Raw genomic sequence first — 17,385 nt, forward strand, 5'->3', positions numbered from 1 at the left:
ACTTATAATCACATTTTGCTACAATTCAGAATGAAAAGAAAAGAGATTAAATGGAGATGAAGAATGGAAGAGTAAACATTGTGATAAAAAACAAAGTCCACAGGCAAACTTAGTGAGGCTCCAACCTTTAAAGGAGGGAGAAAAAAAGCTGCTTTAGATACACCCAGGAGGAAAAAAAGGAGAGGAGTAGTTGCCAGCAAAAATCCTACCTTTAGTTTTTGGAAAGACCGTTGTTTGATCTCTTCTCTCCCTAGCGTCTGTCTTGGCCCACAAAATAATCTCCTCTGCTAATTTCAAGCTTCTTTTTTTTCATCCCCTCCACTGTTGGGTGGGCTGTGAGGATTCAGCTTCAAGTGTTCACTCGCCTTCGCTTCTCCAGTAAGATAATGTGACTCACCACATAACAGGTTCCTTGATTCGCTTGGAATACTTCTGATCTGCTGGCCCAAAAGGCTTCTCTGGCGTTCACTTTCATAGTCATCCACCAGGTCTCTCTTCGCTCATTAAAGCTCTCGGATTAGCTTACTGCAGGAGAGAGAGAGAGAAAGTGAGATTTGCTCTTGCATGTGTGTAAAGTGGCTGCTGTTTAGCTGTGTCTTAAGTATGGATACCATAAAGACTTCCTTCTGCTGCTGCTTTGGATCTCTGCCACCTTCAACAGCAACAGACCGCTGCTGGAAAATGAGGAGATCTCACGGGAATCAGCAGGAAAAGGTTATTGGTTTAAGAGAAAAGTGGTAATAGACTTTCAATACTGCTATTGAGGTGTATCAGCTGAAGTACAATAAAGGAACTTTATAGAGATTGACAGCATGTTTCACTAGGCCTGTTACGTCTTATTCTTTCTAATAAATAGGTAGTATTTGATCTTTAATTATTAGTGCTCACTGGTGAATTAACAGAAAGACTGGATTTTGCCTGGTGAAGTTTACCTGTGTGCTGAGGCAAACTAGTTGGTAAAAGATAACATAATTGAGACAAAAATGGATTTTGTTTGTGAAAACGTTGCTATTCAGTCCCCAAAGCATTTAAAATAAATCCTTAGACAAACTTCTAAATTGTGTTTGACACACAACATGCTATTCATCTGATGAACTTGTGAAAAAATCACTTGTAATCTGGGCCGTGTGTTCTCTGTTGAATTATTGTTGGCATTCAAATCACAAGCATCAACAGCACAGAGAATAATTTAGTTCAAAACAGGCTGTCGGGAGGTGGTAAACAGAGTGCCAGGAGTTTAGAAGTGGTTGAGGAATCAGAAAGATGTGCTGCAAAGTTGGAGGGGAGAGGCTCAGAGTTGTGGAGTGACAGGTGGAATAGTTATATTATTTAGCTGGCAAACTACATAAACGTAGCCTTTTAAGCTTTAGACCTTTATTAGTGCCATAGACCTTTTTATGCCTCCATGCAGATGACATCAGAGGCTGAAGGCATTATGTTTTCAGACTGTCCGTCCATCTATCTGTCCATATGTCCATATGTCCTGCCCATTCATGGGTATGCGATATCTCAAAAACGCCTTGAGAGAATTTGTTTAAATTTGACACAAACATTCACTTGGACTCATTGATGAGCTGATTAGATTTTTTGTAGGTCAAAGGTCAAGGTTGCTGTAACCTCAGCTGTCTCATTCTTGAGAATGCAATATCCTTAAGAAAATCATTCAAGACATTTGTTAGACCTCTTAAATACACAGGGTGTGTTTTGCTGAGTAAAACTGAGCGTAGACATAACTTGTTTGCTCACAAGAAAACTCAACAGAGCAACCTTCGACACAGTGTGCTTAAAGATGAAGTAGATCTGAAAAGCAGAGACATACCTTTTACCTAGAATTGGTTAAATATACATATGACACGAGGAAATTAGAAATAAATGTCACTCTCTCTTAATCAGGCATTTTTCAAGTAAAGGTTTGGTTTCTTATGTAAATGAATGAATAAATAAATAAATGAACTGTTTGATAGTTTACAGCATTAAAAGCTCCATTGTAATTTTGCTACCACTACTTCTGTCTACTGTAAAACCCCTTTATTATGTCAGTAAGAATGATACCTCCTCTGTTGTACCCATCATTTTTGGGGTTTGTTTTTTCCTATCTGAATGGATAATCTAAGTAAAGAGCGCGTAAAGCCTTCTGAGACAAACTTGTGATGTTGGACTGTATGGATTAAACTTATTTGTAACTGACTTGAAGCCACTGACCTGTCTACTGTTATCTTCCCGACTGTTTTCCTTCTTACTGATCTTTTCAGCCAAAAACTGTCGTCTGTTTTTCCTATTTTCTTCCCACTTTACACAGTGATATGTGTACAGTTAAATGCATGTCAAACAGTAAATACTTTACTACATCGTGTTTCTCTTGTCTTGTTTTAACACTCAACACTGACTATAATGGACTAGCTGACTGTCTGTCACACTGAGTTCTTATTTCAAGATGACTGTCAGGTCCGATCGGATGCTGCAACTCATAAAACCCGCAGTGACCTCAAAGAACCCGCTTCCTCCAATTCAGCCCAATTTTCCAAGTGGCTTCACAGTGGTTTGCTAAAATCACAGATGATAAGCCAGAGAGGGAAAAAGTGTCTGAGCAAATCGAGCACAGTAGGTAGAATCGAAATGTCAGACTCATCTTGCATGCCATAATACAACTTCCACTTCTGAGATGTTGCTATGCCGATGCTCCTGTCCTGACCTTGGTGAGAATAGATTCCTTTGTACTGTATCATGAATAGAATCTCTTCTTCTCATGCAGTCTTGAGTTGTGGTAGAAATATAATAGAAGTGGGAGGAATAAAAGAGAAAAACAGAAGCCCACAGGCCATCTGGACAGCTGGGCAGGTCTCAACTATTTAACTTCAAGCACGTTTTTTAAACAAACTATAATTGAATGGTCTGTGCACTGTGGTGTCTGTTCACTTGCAAAAAAAGAAAGAAAGAAAAAATATTCATCTTTGAATTAGAAACTAATTGCAGATCAATAATGTGTTTGTCTCCATTAGCTACCAAACTGGGACCTGAGGCGTTCAGATTTGACGGGGGAGGTGAAGCCACAGCGACCAGGCTGAGCGACAGATACTACATCCTACGACCAGAAGTCATTGAGAGCTACATGTACATGTGGAGACTGACACACGACCCCAAGTACAGAGAGTGGGGATGGGAGGCTGTGGAGGTGAGATACAACAATACAGTGAACTCTTTTTGGTAGATGACGTTTTGAGAATGCGTTCGTCTTCCTTTATCAAACATAAACATTTTATCACACTAGTCTTGTTGGCAGAGCTTCCATGTAGTCACATTATGGCTACAAACATCAGCAGGGTGGTGAAACACTTTGGATGCACCTAAATTATGTGTTGGTGTAGGTAAATTAAAAAAAATGGGTGCATTAGTGCAACCAATGTAAAAAGTTGGTCTTGTTGAGTCCTGTTATTCACTTTATTCAATGAGAAAATCTGCTGTGACACGTAAATGTTTAGTCCTGGAATGAAATACAAATCCCACTTCTTAAGATGTAACAATCAGACAAAAATATTGTCTAATATTCAGGCCAGTCTGGTTCAAAGACTAATTTCATGTTATATTCAAGCAGGAGATGCAGCACAGTCGGCAAGGCAGCTTTATTTGTATAGCACATTTCATACAACAGTGAAATTCAAAGTGCTTTACAGAGCAATGAAATATAAAAACATAATAAAAGATATAGATTTACAATAAAAGAGATACGACATAAAATGTGAAATGTATTACTAAATGATTTTTAAAAATCACTATTAAAAATAGACAAGAGGTGCAAAGATAAAAAGGTCATTTAAATTGATTTACAATCAAGTTTAAAATAAGTATGTAGTCATCAGTGGGTAAGGTAGGCACTGCAGTGTAAAAAAGGAAGGTTTTTAGCTTTGACATAAAAGTGGTCAGAGTCGGGGTTTATTCCAGGTTTGTGCTGCATGATAACAAAACACTGCTTCACCAGTATAAATTTACACCCTATATTTCTCTCTGAGGAGTAGCTTGGGCTCTGATTTTATAAATTATGCTCACCTATTATGTGAAGCCCTTTTAACACCCTCAATTACCCCCAAACCAGCTTACTTGATATCGTGTGGCACTATACATTAGCTTGTAGATCAAGAAGTCCCACTAGCAGGAGGTGAAGGTTGTGTAGGGAGCACCATTATTAATGTGGCAATAGACAGGACATTAGCTGTAGTAAACTGTAGAGGGCTGGCGTGATATATTTAGCATTAATTTAGTGAGCACAGAAGTGAAGAGATCAGGCTGACGAGTCTGACGGGCCTTTAATTATCGGGCACAAAGGTTGAAAGCGGGGGCACAACGCTTCTCTTCATGAACATCAAGCATTAACTCGTCGGGGTCTTTGTTAATTAGCACATATAAGCCAGCCCTTTGTAGCAGGGGTAATAATGTGCTAATCCGCTTGGCTAGCTCAGCCACTCTCCATTAGCCCTTGTCAGATTTAGCATTGCTTGGGCTTCAGTGGTGTAGCAGGCTGAGGGACTTGGCATGTTCCATCACTTACTCTTTCTTTAGGTGTTCATGGACACTCTGCTGTGGAGAGAAGGATTTTCTCTTTATGCACTAAAATATATCTTTTACTCACACATCCTGTGGTTCCCTCTGTACAGTTTGTATCCTGTCACAGTGCACCAGAGAAAAGGCCACTTTGTAAGAGCTGATTGAGTGGATAAATAAATGTACATGAATAAAGGGGTATCGATTCAATTTGTACAATCAAGAAGTGGTCTCTACTCTGAGTGTAAGGTTTTTGGAGATGCGAGCGCACGTTTAACCCTGCTGTCTCCCTCTTGGCCTCCTGTTAGGCCCTGGAGCAACACTGCAGAGTGGAATCTGGCTTCTCCGGGATTCGTGACGTTTACACCACAACAGCCAGCCACGATAACATGCAGCAGAGCTTCTTCCTCTCAGAGACACTCAAGTAAGTCTTGTTTCCTCACCACATCTCCCTGTGGCATCTACATGCATAAACTATAATAGAGATTAATAATAGGGTTCATCATGAAATGCTGGGATTCATCAGTACCTTTTTATTCATTCTGTAAATGAGATACTCTAATGAGTTTATTCCAGTCACACTTTGAATTTGGTTTTCTTCATTTTACTTAAAAAAGAAAACGCTGATGGTGATGGTGTATTGATGGAGTGCATTTAGACTTAACAACTTAAGCCCCAACCCCTTATTCTCAGGTCACTAAGCAAAACAAAAAAATCAGCGTGCCATGTCGTATCACAGTGAGAAGATGGTGAAGAGCCTTTTTTTTTTTTAAAGATGAGGCATCAGGAATCATATCCAGGTCAGCAGTCACCAGACAGCTTTTGACACCAGACTGTGCTACTGTCTTACTCAGTGTTGCTTTTATGTGCATCCACTTTAAAATTGAAGTGACTAATCATGACAAAAAAAACTTTGCTTGTGAATAATTTAGTAATGCTAGATTGAGCTGGCAATGCTTTTTTGCAAGATGTTTAAGGAATGACGCACATGCAGGGACAGGATGGGAAGAAGAGCTGGGTGCATTGTGTGCCAGGCAGCAGGGAGGGGCAGAGTCCCAGGCGTGCTGACCCCTAGCTTCTCAGACTAGCTCTGGGGACGTGGAAGATAACCTCTCTGGAGGGGAAGGAACCGGAGCTGGTGCGGGAGTTGAGGCAGTGTTAAGGAGATATAGGTGGGCTCACCTTAACGCACAGCTCTGGAACCAAACTCTTGGAGAGGGGGTGGGGGGGCTCTCACTTTTTCAGAGTTGCTCAGGGTGAGAAGTGCTGAGCGGGTCTGGGGATACTTACAAGCTTCCTGGCTGAGAGCTGCTGTGTTGGAGTTCTGTCCATCATGGGAGTTTGTTCATCCAGTCTACATGTGTTTTGTGGACTTGTAGAAAGCTTGTGACCGTGCTCTCCTGGAAATCATGTGGGGGGTACCAGGGAAATGCGGGGTACCGGGGTCGTTACTGTGAGTCATCCAATTCGTGTATGACCCAAGTGAGAGCTGTGTAAGGTCAGGTGTAAGGTCAAACATGTTTCCAGTGGTTGTTGGCCTCCGCCAGGTTTGCCCCTTGTCAACAATTCTAATATACATGAACAGGACCGCAAGGTGCAGCTGGGGGGAGGAAGGGTCACTGTATAGTAAACAGTACATTTTTCCATAAAAGTAGTCACAGTGCAGTATGGTATAAAACTAGTCAAAGTTAAAGTTAAAATAATAAAAGTAGAGTATGCCTTAAAATTTTCATTAGAATAATCATTGTAGTGTGTCATAGAAAAAAATCATAAAAACAGTATAGTACTGGATGCTGTGAATTTTTAATTTGAAAAGCCATTGTATAGTATGCAGTAATTAAAAAAAAATAAAGTCATATCATATTATGCCACAGAAAAAACCTGTAAAAAAAAGTCATAGTTTAGTCAAAGTCATTAAAAAAACAGAAATAGTCTTAATGTAGTATGCCATTAAAAAACTAAAACAAATGATTTTTTTTAAAACAAATTTCATTGTAAAGTATGCCATGAAATGTTTCATAAAATGTCATTTTATTTTTGATAAAATTTAATGGATATTTTTCTTGCTTGCTCAGGTATCTGTACCTGCTCTTCTCTGATGACGACCTTCTCCCACTCGAGGACTGGGTCTTCAATACAGAAGCCCATCCGCTGCCCATCATCCGCAACAGCTGCCTGCAGGAAGAAGCAACACAGGATAAGACAGTTTCTGAGTAAGACTGAACACCAACAAATGAGACAGTTACAGACACATCTGCACAGTTTCTGTGCACACACAGAGTCACAGTTATTGCAAACAACAATTCAATGCAGGTTCAGAGTCTTTTCAAGAGCGTGTCATGGGCTCTCAATTCCTTTCCAGTAAAGGATGTTGTCGTTTTACGCTGTGATTGTATATCCTTTCGCCGGGGTTACTTCCTGCTGGCACTTCTTTTTTGTGGACAATCAAGACAAACATGACTTTCATGAAAAGAGCACCTTTTTCTTTCCTTCTTTCCTCTGTGAGGAAACCAGTATAACTTGCAGACCCAAATGTAATGGGGGGAGGGTTGAACTATGGGCCATATTGTTAGAAAGAGAGAGAAACGTATAGAAAACCACTTGAGTTTTGCTCTTTGAGTTCGTTGTTTTGTTAATCTTTAGTGATGAATGATTTCCTTTTCTCTCGTCATTGCATTTTATCCTTTGTGAGTACACTCTTTGACCAAAGGTTTCTTTGCATTTCTATTTCCCTCTTTTCCAGTAATGTGTTTTTGGTGAGATTTGACAGAAAGTAAAATTTACAGTAAGGACTGAATTGTAATGAATACTGATAATGTACAGACAAACATGAAATGTGATTCTCAAATTCACCTCCAAACTAATGTTGATGTCATGTTTCTTACTGAAACAAGCTTGAATGAATTTCTTAAAAGTAAGGAGGTGTCAGGAAAGTGGCAGTGTCTTATGCATCCAGGGACCATTTCTTTTTAAAAAATGATGTTGGGTTGAGTTTCCACTGTATGCTTGGGTTATTTTATGAACAGGACAATGCTTTCTCATTCCTCTCAGCCTTTCTAATCAGAGTATGGAGTACTGTCTGTTCTGTGGCTGTAATACACGCATAAAAGGAAAAAGAACACATTTGCTAGCCAGCTCAAAATGGGTTTTCCTGTTTCTGTTGTAGTTTTTCTGCTTTACCCTGCCTTTACTTGTGAATCCATATGGCTGCCAATACTGATGGTAAAGGCTATGAGCCCGAGAGCGGAGACGAGTTTCATTATCATCACTGTTCTTTTCATCACTGCTGTCCTGCACAGTTGTGGAGCGAATGTGCTGTACATACAGATGAAGCGAGTGACCCCTGTATGAGCTTGTCTTGATTTTATTTTGTGATCTTTTCTTTCTTTTTCTTTTCTAAACTTCAGTGGTTATTTTTTCTGGGTTCTCTTTTGATTTGCTTCCCTCAGGTGTTTCAGTAAAAAACAAACGAAAAAAAAAAAACAACTAAAAAGTTCTGACTTTATGTCCAGTTATTGCTGATATTAATTATTGTTATTACTTATTCTTACTTGTTTGATTTAACTTTAATTGTTGAATATTTTCAAATTCTGATAAAAAAGACCTGTGTAACTTTGTACATTTAAAACAATCCCAGTTGTTGTGTTTTTTTTTTTAATCATCCTTGTTTGTAATTTTAAAGCAAGGTGTCACTGCATGGATGTTTCCATTACATGTCTCGAGAACTGTTCTGTCAATCAACTTCACACTTGGAGGGTGCATTGCTGGGAACCAACCACCCAGCAGTGGCAGCGAATAATTCAATATCTTATTTATCTTAACATCATAGTACATTTATAGCTGTTTGTGACCCTGGTGTGTTGCTCACAACCCAAGGAAGCGCAGCATCAAGTGTAAAGTTGTTTGTATGAGTGGTTCTCAAGAAAGCTGTGAACAGACACCACAGGCCAGGCACTCAGCCCCTTTTCAACAGGCATGTTCAAATAACAGCAGAGCACAGCAGGTTTCTAGAGTAAGTTTGAAGGAAACCAGACTAATTTGCTGCTTACATTTGTTTCGGTATTTGGAAGTTCATTACAGATTTAATTGAAGGGGGATGTCTCAGGGTTGTGGAAAGTTCCAGCAGTCAAGAGCAGAAAATTACTAATGGGGTTTAGCCATCGCACCTCTCTCACGGCGTCAGGCCAACAAAGCAAGATTTAATACCGTCCTCCCCAAATGATTCGACTCTACCTGCTATCATCTGAATCCTAATTTGGGTGTGATAGCTTGAAGTGATTTTTCATTTGCTTTGAATAGAGTCAGCATACATTATTGACAGGATTGACATTTAATAGTAATTTCTAAAAATGGCACTTAAATGTCATGGATCTAGTGACATTAATCTTACCGTCACTTTAAAAAAGGACTAATGCAAAGGTGTGTGAGTTTAAATACTAAGTGTAAATGTAGCCGAGGCCTGCAGTGCTCTGCTGCTGTGAAAAGGAGATGAGATGAGAAGGAGGGCAGGAGTGAAGGGCACAATTTAAGCTTGCCTTGAGACATAAATGGGAGGATCAGCATCCATTAAAATGCACCTGAGACTGGTAGTGAAGGACAAACACTTCAGACAATCCCACCACTCTAATGTTGTTTTTTTGCCTTTGCTGCTCCCACATTTACTGACAAGCAGAACGGGGCGACAGAAACAGACATGTCGGGGCTGCTGTCTGACTTGGCAAGACCTTCTGTTGATGTGTAACGAAGGGGGACGGGCTATCTCACCGTCTCTCTGCCAAAGTCGTCCTCCAGCTGCCTCGATCTGGGCAGAAGTTTTCAAGGGAATAACTGGCATGTCATGGGTATCTAGCTCAAATATTACTTCATTTGAAAACATTTTCGACTCCACTTCACTCATATTTTCAACTGCCCGTTGATCAGTGACATAGGACAAAAACAAAGCAAAGCAACATCTGTATTTCTACAGTACAAACTGTGTTAAAGTACATCTTTACTTTACCCCTTGTCTCGGTCCTATTAGATCGCAAAACGTGAAAATGTAACCATGTGATACTTTAATGAAAGGCTACTAGTGATAACAGTAGAGGAGTTAGATATTACTTCAACATTATATTAGACTCCAAAACATGCCTAATTTCAGGAAAGAAAACTTCAACTGCTCACAGTGCAGACTCTTCGAACGGTTTCCTTTAAGACACAAATGTAAACTTTTTACACCACTTCCACAGCAATTCATATTTTAGCTACATTCATTGAAAAGTTAACCTGCTTTCATTTCATATGCGCAGGAATATGAGAGGACAGAAGATCCTGTCTACAAACCGCAATGTAAAACCAAAACTACCTGGATCAAATGTATACAATGTAACTAAAATGCAAACCTTGGTTCAGATTTTTATGTGTGAAAATGCCCTTAAACTGATCCACAGCTGTTTTAAATATTTTAATTTGCAACAAAAACTCTTCTTTTTGGTCCAGATAGAAAGCATGGAGTGAAAATGTGACTAGAAATGTAAAGGTTCTAAAGGTCAACACACACTTAAGCATTCAATAATATCTCCATTACCATTCTCCTCAACCACCTATCTCACCACCTAGGCATCACTGGAACAGCTCTCCCCTGGTTTTAGTCATACCAGGAAACAGTCTGTCCCCGTAGCCATCGTCAACACCTGCTCCCCCCCAGCCCATGTCAACCAAGGCATGCCTCAAGGCTCTGTGTTCGGTCCCCTCCTCTTCGTAATATACATGCTCCCCCTTGGTCAAATTATCCATCAAAATGGTCTCAGTTTCCATTCCTACGCCGATGACACTCGGCTCTATCTCAGCACGAAACCATCCACCCAGCCTCCCTCCCCACTCCCTGGTGAACTGCCTGCATGACATCAAAACCTGGATGTCAACAAACCTTCTCAAACTCAATACTAACAAAACAGAGCTCATGGTTGTGACCCCCATGGCACTACTGCATAAGGTTGGAGATCTCCTTCTTAAAGTAGACGGGTGCTCATCTGCCCATCCTCTGAGGTCTGCAATCTTGGGGTCATTTTGGACTCCAACCACTCTTTCATTCCCACATCAGATCCATCACCAAATCCGCCTTCTTTCATCTCAAAGACATCTCTAGACTCCGGCCATCACTCTCCGACTCTGTGGCAGAAACCCTCATTCACGCGTGAAACTTAAAAAGACTCCGTACTCTCAGCGACAGAGCCTTCAATGCCACAGCCCCCACCCTCTGGAACATGCTCCCTACAGACATCCAAAACACCTAATCTCCTGGACACGTTCAAAAAAAAACTCCTCAAGCACCATCTGTTCACCAAAGCCTACAACCTCACTTACCTATGATCGCCTGCCAGTCACTCATCTTTGTACCTCTGTTCAGTTTGTTTGTTTCAGATTCAGTCTTTATTGTCCTCTTAAAGGAAACAAGACATTACAAAGAAACACAAGTAATTTAAGAGTGCCCAAGCTATTTAGAGCCCTTATGGCTGTGGGCACGAAACTCTTCCCAAAATGTCTTTTCTGTTTGCTTGTTGGTGTTACATTTTTATTAAATTTTGTAAACTGTCCCTGGGTTTCTTAAAGGCGCTATATCAATCTAAGTTATTTATTATTATTATTATTATTAATATCATTATTATTATTATTCCAAGAACTAGAAATGTTCCTTTAAAAAAATAAACATTTTCTGTGACAAACAACATACCTGACATGAGGAAAGTAAAATGCCAGAGCAGAAAACCCGAGATAATAAAGATACAAGCCAGTTATTCTCTTTGTCTTCTCTGGTGACAAAGAGAAGAGAAGTGAAAGGTTCAGTCTCCTTATCCTCTATTCTAAACCCACTTACCACCACCTTTGGGTGGAATCAAAGAGTTTGCTTCAGAATCCCTGAGATGTATTCTGGAACAACAATGTCAATCTCATGCAGCGCTCAAAGTGAAAGCAAAGACATCTCACCTGAAATGTCACTATGTGACGAGGAAAAGATCTAAGTTAGTGATTAACTTTAAAAAGATAATAAATTAATAGTTCAGTGAGTTGGACATCTCATGCCTGCAATTTTTTAAAATCTTTTTTATATTGTCTCAAGCACTGAACATCATCTTTTTTTTTAATGATGCTCTTCAAATTAGGACTCAATTTAAACCTCTGTTACCCCCCGTTCTGTTCTTTTCATCCCTCTCAGGTCTTGTCTGCACAATTTCATGGATTGTTAAACATAGTTATTTTCTCTCAGGGTTGCTAGTAAAAAGGAAGGAAGGGGAGACAATATGGAATGATGTGCAAGACAGGCCTTGTTACATTGTAAAACTGATGCTGAAGTACGTGATTCTAATTGTGTAAAGAAAAATACCTTGGATAAGAAGAACAACTGTCATCAATGGTTAGAATGTGAAAGAAATAGAACAAAATAGAATAATAGAAAATAGAAATAGATGGACTAAACTATAATAACCAATAGCAATTAAAATAATAATTTGATATTTTGAGACAATTAATTTGAAGACTATCTAAAAAATGGCTTAAAAGGACATATTATAGCTTGTACAGTCATGTCATAGTATAACATGTCGAAAAAAGGGCCCAAAACATCATTATATAACATTTCCATTTTTAAAAAAAATGGCAAAAAATACGTAGTATCATTACGGTAAAAAATCTTGAATTTTGACCCTTCCAAAAAATGGCTGAAGATAACTTATTATACCTTGTGAAGATGAGTCATAATATATTATGTCGAAAAATGATCCAAAAAAGTCCAAAAATCTCATGATATAGCATGTCAAAAAATGGTAAAAAAAACCCCAAAAACTGCACAGTATAGTATGGTAAAAAAATGCTATATATTGATGTTTTTGGCCTTGGTCAAAATTTGAGATTTTTTACCTTACTATACTATGCGGTTTTTGGCAATTTATTGAACATACTTTTTTATGATGTCTTTTTTGGTGTAGTTTCCGACAAGCGACACGCTTTAGTATTATGCGTCTCTACAAGATATAACAAGTGGTTTTTAGCCATTTTTTGGAGGGGTCAAAATTTGAGATTTTTCGCCATACTATACTATGCGTTTTTTTTCGGCCATTTTTTCAACATGCTATATTTTGATGTTTTTGGCCTTTTTTGGATCTTTTTTCGACACGCTATAGTATTATGCGTCTCTACAAGATATAATAAGTGGTTTGCTAATGCTATATTATGATGTTTTAATAGCATAGTATGCCAAAATAAGTCCTAAAAAATAAAGTCAAGCATGTCATGAGCATTAGAGGTTATACTAACGATTCCATTAAAATGTAATTGAAAATGTAAGAGCATAATATATCATAAAAAACAATGAAGTTTTTATACACTTCATTTGATTGCATACTTGATTAATTAATGGTTGTAGTCTTGATTTTTGATATACCAGTATGATAAAAGGTAGTTCAATAACTTCAACTGTGCTATTAGGGATCACCAAAACTAAAAACAAAGTAGAACATGTTATTCAACTTATACAACACTTAATGAAACTGGAAAAGGATACTGAAGGATGTGTAAGAATAGTTTATTGATACACAATTTCAACCTCCCTCATTGTGATATCCTGTATTGGGGTCTCCTGTCAGCACACTGTAGCTTTACATTAAACTCACTGCAGCAAGCCAGAGATATGAATGATTTTTTTCTGTACAATGAACTGAAAATGAAATTATTTTCATTTATCTATTCAGGGACTCATTTCCCAGAAAAAAATAGAAATACATAAAATATGACTTCATGAATGACAGCCTGTGGGTTGCTTTGGAACAAAATAAAATAGCTCTCTTAGATGCAGACAAATTGTTTTTTTAGGAGGAAACCCTGAAAAACAGAACAGATAATGCATTTGTTACTGGAGAGATACTGTATTCAGCATGACAGACTTGCAGTCAGTGTGTCCCAGTACAGTGTGTAAACTTTAAGAAGTTTACACACTGTACAGTGAATTACCGTGAGTGAGTGACTTGTAATACTCTCCTCTGTATTTGACAGATTGTTTGAGAAATTAGTGTTTAATATATTTGATTAGCTCAAAGATTAATGAGTGATCCAGGCATTATGGAAACCCATGCTGCTTTGTCCCCTGCCGTTATCCAATTTTATGATTATTAAAACTTTAATGTGATTATTAACTAGATTCTGATTTAGGGAAATGATACTACTCCAGCCATGTTGTCATTTAATATTCATATTCAATTATACATTCTAATTAGATAACTAATAGTAATGCTAGAAGCCTAAATTTCCAGTCATGAATCTTAGCAGTGAACATTTGATCAAATTTTACCGAATGCTGAGTGAAAGACCAAGTCTACACAGTACGTTTTTGGCTGTGTGCTGCTACATCAAGTCGTAGAGTGTGTATATTGTATGTGTCTGCACATAGATTCACCCATGTGTGCACTGAACAGATGCCTCAGTCCTTAGACAGATCTATATGCGGCTCCTGTGTGCGCTTGTCAGAACATCTTGTGCTACTCTGCACTGCCAACACTTGAAGGTCCGCCAGGCCGGTCTCATCTGCTGCCCCAACACCTTGTTAGCGCCGGAAGGCAACACAACTGCATAATCTGCTGTTAATACTTCTAAAAATAACACAGGCAGCTCAGGGGTCAATGGTAGGAGGGCTGAGAATCGACAGGTAGACAGAGTGCATGTATCCATAAACACATTCCACTCTAATGTTGGTTTATAGTTTTTGGCAGCTTCGTGCTTGAGGCTAAACAAAGAAGCAAGAGTTGTTGGAGCTGCATTACAGTTGAGGTTTTACTGTTAAAGAGTTCTGAAAGCTGAGGCTTATAGGAATGTGATTAGTTTAGCAGGTATCTGATAATAAAGCAGACTATTGATCGTAGACTGGATAGAATAATGGATGTACAGTACAAAAGTCTGAGGCCACCTTAAACTTTGTTATTTTAGCAAGGTTACAATCAGTAGTCTCTTTACAAAACTACAACTAGAACATACTGTACAAGAAAGATGTATACAGTGTTAAAACTCAAATATTTCAGAATGAAACAACTTCAACAGGTTAAAGTTGCGCAAGTATTTAGTGTGACCTCCTTTCCACTTGGCATGTCTTCAACACTCTTGGGCAGACAATATGGCTTTTACAATACTAATCTTCTGGTGTATTTACACCAGGTTGCAGTCAAGACATGTCCAAAGCTCAGCAATGATCATTTCAGCTACCTTTTGTTAGTGTTATACAATAAAACAAATCTATGGTGGCCAGCTGCCGTAACATAACCCATTAGTTTGTGGACTCCCGTTTGGAAGTCTTGAGTTATTGGCTATCCTGAACGTTTTCATATTTGGACAAGAGGGTAGAGCTACTCCTAACATTAGCTGTTTGCTTGGTCAGCTAGGACAGCCATGGTTAACAGTGATAAAACAGGCCTCAAACTAGGACCACAAAATGTTTTACCAGAAAAACTAAATAACTGACTCCGTCAAGGTTCTGTAAGTCCAACTAAACAATAAACACAAGTCTTCAGGCAGCCAAAAAGTTACAATTAAATTTCAAAAACAGAAAGTGCATCAAAATAGTAACCACTTTGGCTGTACCTATGCTCTGTGAGTCTATAATTATGTTATTATCACATTACCAGGAACTTATAAAAAATGCGGCACCCATCTGTAACTCAAAGTGGTCACACCCTGAAGTAGTCTTGGCATGAGCCAAGGCTTAAAAACTTACATTCATATTTGACACCATCCCCACATAGACAACATGCAATTGTTGACACGCTGAGGGATGCACATCTGGAGCCTACACCAGCAGAGACGTGAGAGGCCGAAAACCATGTTGATTGAAAACATACAATATGTCTGCACAACCGCTGCACTAAACAAGTAACAAGTAGCATGTGTAGCTAGTGTATTAGGGGATAATAACGTGCTGTTACTATCAGGCTGTAACATGCTACCTGCTAAACCTTTGTCTACTTAACAACAATAAAGTGAAACAAATAAGACATAAAGCTTGTAAACAAGCATATTACTCACCCGTCCAACACCTGACCTCTTTTTAGCTAAAGGCTGGTGTGTGGCATAGTGCCACAAAGCCACACCAACTCCTTACCAGAGAACCACGGCCCGCAAGTCAAGTTATATAATGGTGAAATAAGGCAACCCAGGCGCTCTGGAGGAATGGGATAGACACCATTCAGTGTGGCGGACCATCCAACAAACCAACATTGCATTTCCCGGAAGCAAAATCTTCACCAAGTCTTAATAGTCAGAATCACAAACGTGTGATGTAATAATAATAGACCTACAGATAAGGAGATTAGCCTTTTTATCCTAAATTAATTCCACAGGCTAAGACGCAGCCACAGCCTCTGTGGCCGAGGCCACTCACAAGTCATTAGGTGGGACAGCTTACAAGCTCCAGCTCTAAGCTGTCTCCATAACTCTTTCTCCCTTTGACATTTATTTCTGATTCTATGAGGTGATGATAAAGTAGAGTCATAATTCTGAATTTCCATCCCTGCTACCCGAAGATGTTAGTCTGCATACTAAATCCGCTCGAGTTTTGAGGGAGCTGTTGACAAACAACATGCAATGCACAAACAGAGGAGCAACTAACAGCTGGGAAAAGTTAAAACAAGTAGCAGATGGTGATTAGACAGCTTCAGAAGGTTCTTGGACATCAAAAAAAATTTACATTTTGGAGAAAAACACATCTCACTCTGTGCCTCATATAATTGGCAGCATCTTTCCAAAGCTGTAATTTGAGCTCTGGAAATAGACCTTGAACCATATGAAATAATATGTTAATATGAATTAATAAAATACAATAATTTTTGTAACTCTCAAAGCTATAGTACAAATGGGCTGTAGTGGGAAGTTGTTTGGTACATTAAAGACAATCTATGTTTTGTTTTGTTTTTTTATTTAAAGCGCAAACGATTTTTTCAACCTGGCATTATTTGAGGTAAAATACATATGACAAGTTAATGAAATTAATACTTGACAGTAGTTGTTATACTGAGTAATAAATAGCTGTATTTTAAAACACTCATGCCGATTTTGCTGTCTCTATGGCGTGATTGTTCTGTAGTGGCCCATCCTCCTTGTCAATTCACTGTTTTAATGTTCAAAGGCATCAAGGAGCCTCATGAGTGGAGTAATTTAACCCAGAATCCTGATGAAAGCTAATGCTAATTGCTATGGTTCCCGCTGTCATAAATATTCATTTGTCAACATGACCAAGCGTCTGTGACACACCACTTACTGAGGTCTATAGAGATTTACAGCTTTGAGGATGCCAGGATTTGTCAGGAGCTCTACTTTTCCAGTACAGTACGTGAAATATTTCATATTTTCCACTGAGGTACTGCATTAACTCAAGTTCATTAATTAATCTTTATTGCTGGTTTGGCAAAACGTACACATTACCCTAGTTTATCGCTGTCTTTAATGCATTAAAAATAGCGGATATGATCCACATTGAGGTCTGTGGATTATTCTGAGGACATTGTTTCTGGAGAGGCACATTGTGCTGGCACACAGGCACAGTTGGGTTTTTCAGTTTCATTTTTTGATCCTTTATGCCCCATGAATGAAATGCCGTTCTTCTCAATTGTACTGTGGTGACAGCAGAAAGCCTCAGTGACCAAAGTCACAAAACTGTCAGTATGGCTTGATACTAGTACTAGTATGAAATTTTGTGATTTCTGTAAATTAAGCCCTCAAAATGATCGTTCTGATCTTTTGAAATGGTAAGTAGAACATATCCATAGTTAATCAAATACAGTAGATTACAGTCGGCACGCTGCTAGTTTTGAAAAGCAAGCTGGAGTCTGAGAG

At 38.8% G+C, this 17,385-nt stretch overlaps 1 protein-coding gene across 2 annotated transcripts in view; it reads left to right on the plus strand.

Moving 5' to 3' along the window:
- LOC121945100 (mannosyl-oligosaccharide 1,2-alpha-mannosidase IA) overlaps positions 1-8,173 on the plus strand; it is a 231,244-nt gene extending 223,071 nt beyond the window's left edge. For both annotated transcript variants that reach the window (XM_042489124.1, XM_042489125.1), the window contains exons 10-12: positions 3,000-3,172; positions 4,845-4,960; positions 6,612-8,173. In XM_042489124.1, the coding sequence (XP_042345058.1) occupies positions 3,000-3,172; positions 4,845-4,960; positions 6,612-6,753 (431 nt within the window). In that variant the 3' untranslated portion in view covers positions 6,754-8,173. The remainder of the gene's footprint in view (positions 1-2,999; positions 3,173-4,844; positions 4,961-6,611) is intronic.
- The last annotated feature ends 9,212 nt before the right edge of the window (positions 8,174-17,385 follow it).

The sequence above is a fragment of the Plectropomus leopardus genome, chromosome 7 (assembly GCF_008729295.1).
Source record: "Plectropomus leopardus isolate mb chromosome 7, YSFRI_Pleo_2.0, whole genome shotgun sequence".
In the NCBI taxonomy this organism is placed as follows: Eukaryota; Metazoa; Chordata; class Actinopteri; order Perciformes; family Serranidae; genus Plectropomus; species Plectropomus leopardus.